The sequence below is a fragment of the Vombatus ursinus genome, unplaced genomic scaffold (assembly GCF_900497805.2).
Source record: "Vombatus ursinus unplaced genomic scaffold, bare-nosed wombat genome assembly UNPS02003024.1, whole genome shotgun sequence".
Classification (NCBI taxonomy): Eukaryota; Metazoa; Chordata; class Mammalia; order Diprotodontia; family Vombatidae; genus Vombatus; species Vombatus ursinus.
In genome coordinates, this window is record NW_020942802.1 from 1 (window position 1) to 5,353 (window position 5,353).

General features: G+C 61.3%; 1 protein-coding gene and 2 non-coding genes across 3 annotated transcripts; 1 reads left to right on the plus strand and 2 right to left on the minus strand.

Annotated features, from left to right (window-relative positions):
* Nucleotides 1-1,077: 1,077 nt before the first annotated feature.
* LOC114049214 (heat shock 70 kDa protein 6) lies at nt 1,078-3,499 on the minus strand. Its single transcript, XM_027870414.1, has one exon. It carries the CDS (start codon nt 3,407-3,409, stop codon nt 1,475-1,477), a length of 1,935 nt encoding a protein of 644 aa, XP_027726215.1. The 5' UTR covers nt 3,410-3,499; the 3' UTR covers nt 1,078-1,474.
* Nucleotides 3,500-4,410: 911 nt separating this feature from the next.
* TRNAG-GCC lies at nt 4,411-4,481 on the plus strand. Its single transcript has one exon. It is a non-coding gene; the product is annotated as a tRNA-Gly (tRNA).
* Nucleotides 4,482-4,859: 378 nt separating this feature from the next.
* On the minus strand, nt 4,860-4,931 carry TRNAE-CUC. The gene has a single exon. It is a non-coding gene; the product is annotated as a tRNA-Glu (tRNA).
* Nucleotides 4,932-5,353: the final 422 nt, after the last annotated feature.

Here is a 5,353-nt window from a genome sequence, read left to right on the forward strand (position 1 = left end):
CTGGGTGCTTCATTCCTGGTTTGTGGAAGTAGGGTAGGCTGGATGTTTCCCAAATCCCCTCACTGCTACGAGGATCACAATTCCTACAGAGCCAGAGAACAGATTCTGCCTTTTGGCAGGTTGCCCCTGCAGCCATAGACCCATCTACTAACGCCTCAGCCTCCCCTTTACTTGCATTAAGCCGTTCAGTTAGGAATAGCTGGAAAAGGAGGTTCACAGTTCCTTTATCCCTACTTACTCCTCACCTCTCTCCTGGGGAAGCTGCAAGAAATTCCTCCCAGAGAAGCCTGTCCAGGAAAACTTAAAAGCCTTTTTCCAGGCTGTCTTCCCCCCCCCCCCCCCACTCCACCCCACCCCCAGGCCAGGAAGGCCCTCCTTCCTCCCTCATTCACCTCCACCTCTAGGTGGAGGCCCGAGGTTCCTTCAGAGCTCAGCTTAAATGCCCCGTCACCCATGTAGCCTTCGCTGATCCCCTCAGCTTTGAGGACCTCCCTGAACCAGACAATCATGTATTTTGCATTGAACATTTTTGTAGTTATTTGCTTGTGTACATGCTGTCTCCCCCTAAGGAACACGTACTCCTCGGGGCACCTGGCATTTCAGTTTTGTCTTTGTATCCAGAAGACCTAGCACAGTGCCTGGCATTAAATGAATCCATCGGTTAACAACCGCCCGCCCCACTAAGTTTGCCCCTAAGCAAACAAAGGCCAAGGTTGGCTAGCAGCTTTTTGTCACTTCTCAACTAGGACAAAGGCAGCGCCTAAATCTCCAGTTGGCTCTTCTGCTTTCCAAAGCAGGGAACCCTTAGGCATTCTCTGTTCCTGTTCCTGCCTTTGCTCCTTGGTTTCTGCCTGGCTTTGCCCAGCATCCCCTACCTGTGCCAATCACAAAGACAGGAGATTTAGTTCACATGACGGTATGGCATTCGACAGATTCTTTGTTCTGTTTTCTACATACAGCTGGGCTGTTTGTTCCAAGGGCTGTTCAAGGAAATCTGCTACTTGTCTGTATGCAAAGAAAGGCACTTTGCAGGGCTCTTTTCACTTACTGGATTGCAAGCAGAGACAAACTTTGGAGTTGCTGTTTATTTTCCACAATTTATTCCAAGACCATCTTTCTCTACAGAAACAACAGAAATAATTTCACAGAAGAAGCCATATAAAAATACGTGTAACATAATAATAATAATAATAAGAAGAAGAATGTAATAAGAATGAGAATAAGAACAGGGGCAGGAAGACCTAGGTGTGCAGGCCCTTTGCCTGGGGAAGAAAGGGAAGGTTAAGGGAGGAAAGTCAAATGAGGAGGACTCATTTCCAGGACCCGCTGAGAACAGGAGCCCCCATGAAAGCCTCTGGGGCAAAGGCCTAAGGGCCCAGAAGGGAAAGGACCAAAGTCTGGAGGAATAAGCAGCTTCGGTTCAGAGAAAAGGCCTAGAGGCCCCGTCCGAGGGTCCCCCGCGGGGAGGTGTGAGTCAATCCACCTCTTCAACGGTGGGTCCGGGGGTGGGGTTGGCCTGCCGGGCCTGGGCCCCACAGCTGCTCCCTGCAGCAGGTGCCCCGGGTGCCTGGTAGAGCTGGGCAATGATGGGGTGGCTCAGGCGTTCCAGCTCCTTCTTCTGGTGTTCGTACTCCTCCTTGTCGGCCAGCTGGTTGCCCTCCAGCCAGGAGAGGACCTCCTGGCACTTCTGCAGCACCTTCCTCCTATCTTCTTCCTTGATCTTGTCCCGAAGGCCGTCCTCTTGCACCGTGCTCTTGAGGTGGAAGACGTAGGCCTCGAGGGAGTTCTTGGCAGCCACCTTCTCCCGCTGAGCCTCGTCCTCGGCCTTGTACGTCTCGGCCTCCTGCACCATCCTCTCCACCTCCTCCTTGCTGAGCCGGCCCTTGTCGTTGGTGATGGTGATCCTGTTGGCCTTGCCCGTGCTCTTGTCCGTGGCCGAGACGTTCAAGATGCCATTGGCGTCGATGTCAAAGGTGACCTCGACCTGGGGGACCCCCCGCGGCGCGGGGGGAATGCCCGACAGCTCGAAGCGTCCCAGCAGGTTGTTGTCCCGGGTCATGGCCCGCTCCCCCTCGTACACCTGGATCAGGACTCCCGGCTGGTTGTCCGCGTACGTGGTGAAGGTCTGCGTCTGCTTGGTGGGGATGGTGGAGTTTCGCTTGATCAGGGTGGTCATCACCCCGCCTGCCGTCTCCAGGCCCAGCGACAGGGGAGCCACATCGAGCAGCAGCAGGTCCTGCACCTTCTCCGACTTGTCCCCCATCAACACGGCCGCCTGCACCGCCGCCCCGTAGGCCACGGCCTCGTCCGGGTTGATGCTCTTGTTCAGTTCCTTGCCGTTGAAGAAGTCCTGCAGCAGCTTCTGCACCTTGGGGATGCGCGTGGAGCCCCCCACCAGCACGACGTCGTGGATCTGGCCCTTGTCCATCTTGGCGTCCCGCAGGGCCTTCTCCACGGGCTCCAGGGTTCCGCGGAAGAGGTCGGAGCACAGCTCCTCAAAGCGGGCTCGGGTGATGGTCGTGTAGAAGTCCACCCCCTCGTACAGGGAATCGATCTCCAGGTTGGCCTGGGTGCTGGAGGACAGCGTGCGCTTGGCCCGCTCACAGGCCGTCCTCAGCCTCCTCAGGGCCCGCTTGTTCTGACTCAGGTCCTTCCTGTGTTTGCGCTTGAACTCTTGCACAAAGTGGTTCACCAGCCGGTTGTCAAAGTCCTCCCCGCCCAGGTGGGTGTCCCCGGCTGTGGCCTTCACCTCAAAGACGCCGTCGTCGATGGCGAGGATGGACACGTCGAAGGTGCCGCCCCCCAGGTCGAAGATGAGCACGTTGCGCTCCCCCCTGCCCGACCTGTCCAGCCCGTAGGCGATGGCCGCCGCCGTGGGCTCGTTGATGATCCTCAGCACGTTGAGCCCCGCGATGGCCCCCGCGTCCTTGGTGGCCTGGCGCTGCGAGTCGTTGAAGTAGGCCGGCACCGTGATGACCGCGTTGCTCACCGGGTGCCCCAGGTAGGCCTCCGCCGTCTCCTTCATCTTGCTCAGCACCATGGAGGAGATCTCCTCCGGGTAGAAGGCCTTGCCCTCGCCTTTGTAGGACACCCGCACCTTGGGCTTCCCGCCCTCGCTCACCACCTGGAAGGGCCAGTGTTTCATGTCCGACTGCACCACCTCGTCCGAGAACTTGCGCCCGATCAGCCGCTTGGCGTCAAAGACGGTGTTCTGCGGGTTCATGGCCACCTGGTTTTTGGCCGCATCGCCGACCAGCCGCTCGCTCTCCGTGAAGGCCACGTAGCTCGGCGTGGTGCGGTTGCCCTGGTCGTTGGCGATGATCTCCACCCGGCCGTGCTGGAACACGCCCACGCAGGAGTAGGTCGTGCCCAGGTCGATGCCGATCGCCGTTCCCTGGGGGGTACCCATGGCTCGGGGACACCTGCCTGCCTTCCTCCCTCCGGCACTGGACGGGGACAAGCTGCCTTTCTGCGGGACTCTGCGGGGCTCTGCGCGGCTCCTGGTACAGCCGCCGGATACCAAGAAGGCAGGCAACCGGGCTCGAGCGGCCGCTCCGGGTGCTGGGCTCACAACAGGGCGGGAGGGCTCTCCCGACTCAGATCCTCCTGATCCTCGGTGTCTCTGCTCGCGGAGAGACGCTGCTGCTGCTGCCGCTGGTGCCGCTGGTGCCGCTGCTGCTGCCGCTGGTGCCGCTGCTGCCGCTGGTGCCGCTGCTGCCGCTGCTGCTGCTGCCGCTGCTGCCGCTGCTGCTGCTGCTGGAGAGAGTGGGTCCTGTCGGGCGGCTCTGCGGCTCGGTCTGGGATCCTGCTGTGTTCTCCGTGCCTTTTCTCAGCTGGGGTGGATGTGCTGGGCTCTGCTCGGGGCTGGCCTCTTTATCCCGTGGCCCGGGACCCGCCTCCTCCCTCCGCCTCCGCCAGCGAACTTTCGGGCACCTTCTCGGGGAGCCCGGAGCCCCGGAGAAAGGCTCTGGAGGAACCCGCCCAGCCAGAACTTTCGCGGAGGTTCCGAGAGCCCGGGAGCTGGTGGGGGCGGGGGGAAGGCTGGCCGGGGAGCCGCGCGGGGCGGGGCTTGTCGTGAGGCCTGCGGCTTCGGGGCTCAGCCCCCGGGGTCCCAGCCGCTACCGCGAACGAGCCTTTCGGGGGTCGACTTCTGTTGGGTTCGGGGGCCGACTTCTGTTGGGTTCGGGGGCGGACGGATCGTAGGTTCTTGGGCGCAGGCACTGACCGGGAGTCCCGGCCGGGTGGCTGGAGCTCCCCAGTACCGCTCTCCGAGAGCGGGCTCGGCTGCAGCTCGAGCCTGGCTTCAGGCGGGCGGCGGAGTCGGCCGACCTGGCCCAGAGGCTTTGGAGCCATAGGGTCGGGGCGAAGCTTTACCCAGAGGAGGCGGCCCCGGGGGCCCACGGATCAGTCGCATTGGTGGTTCAGTGGTAGAATTCTCGCCTGCCACGCGGGAGGCCCGGGTTCGATTCCCGGCCAATGCAACGGTAGCTTTTCGTTTGTTTCTGGTTGGTTTTTTTTTCTTGCCTTCGCCTCCCCGCACACTTCAAGTTTCGCAAACAATTTTACACAATTCTCGGGGTCACAAGCGATGAGCGCTTCCACCGCGCCCCCATATCGCCTCCGATTCGCTCCCTTGCCCGGCTTCTTAGAGGAAAAAAGGGTCTCCCTCTTACAACCCAACCTAGGCAGCTCTCTTAGGCCTTCAGCGGGCGGCCGGCACCCCGGCACCTAGACAAGCAGCAAACATTCTGAGGTGGACCGCTGGTCAGGGTCCCCTAAAGACTAGTTGGTCAGCCAGCCCGCCCTGACCCGCCGGCATCTCGAAGAGTGGGGAGGGAGAAGGCAGCAGCAAAACATCTTTCCCTGACCGGGAATCGAACCCGGGCCGCGGCGGTGAGAGCGCCGAATCCTAACCACTAGACCACCAGGGAACCCGTGCGCTCTATTCCACGAAGCACCCTCACAGCTGAAACGCCCCAGCCGTTTTCCCCCCCCCCCCCTCAACTGCTCGGAGCAGGCACCCCAGACGCCCAGCCGCCAGGCCCCTGCACGCGCCCTCCCTCTGCTTCCTTCTCCTCCTCAGCCTCCACTTCAATCACCAACCCCTTCCGCGGACACTTCCCTTCCCAACGCCCCAAGGCCTCGCCTGCCTTACGAGAGCTGCGCAGACGGACGGACCGAGCGGGAAAGGAGAAGGAGCCTCGCAACTGAGCCAAAGAGAGCCCGACAATGCATCCAGAGCGCAAGCCAAGCCCTACCGAGCTTCCGCCACCTGGCCTCCTGGCCTCCTGACCTCCTGGCCTCCTGGCCCACCCGGCCCACCCGGCCCACCCGGCCCACCCGGCCCACCCGG

Bases quoted from the DNA above. Each gene is read 5' to 3' on its own strand.
- LOC114049214 (XM_027870414.1), bottom strand. From the start codon at position 3,409: ATGGGTACCCCCCAGGGAACGGCGATCGGCATCGACCTGGGCACGACC.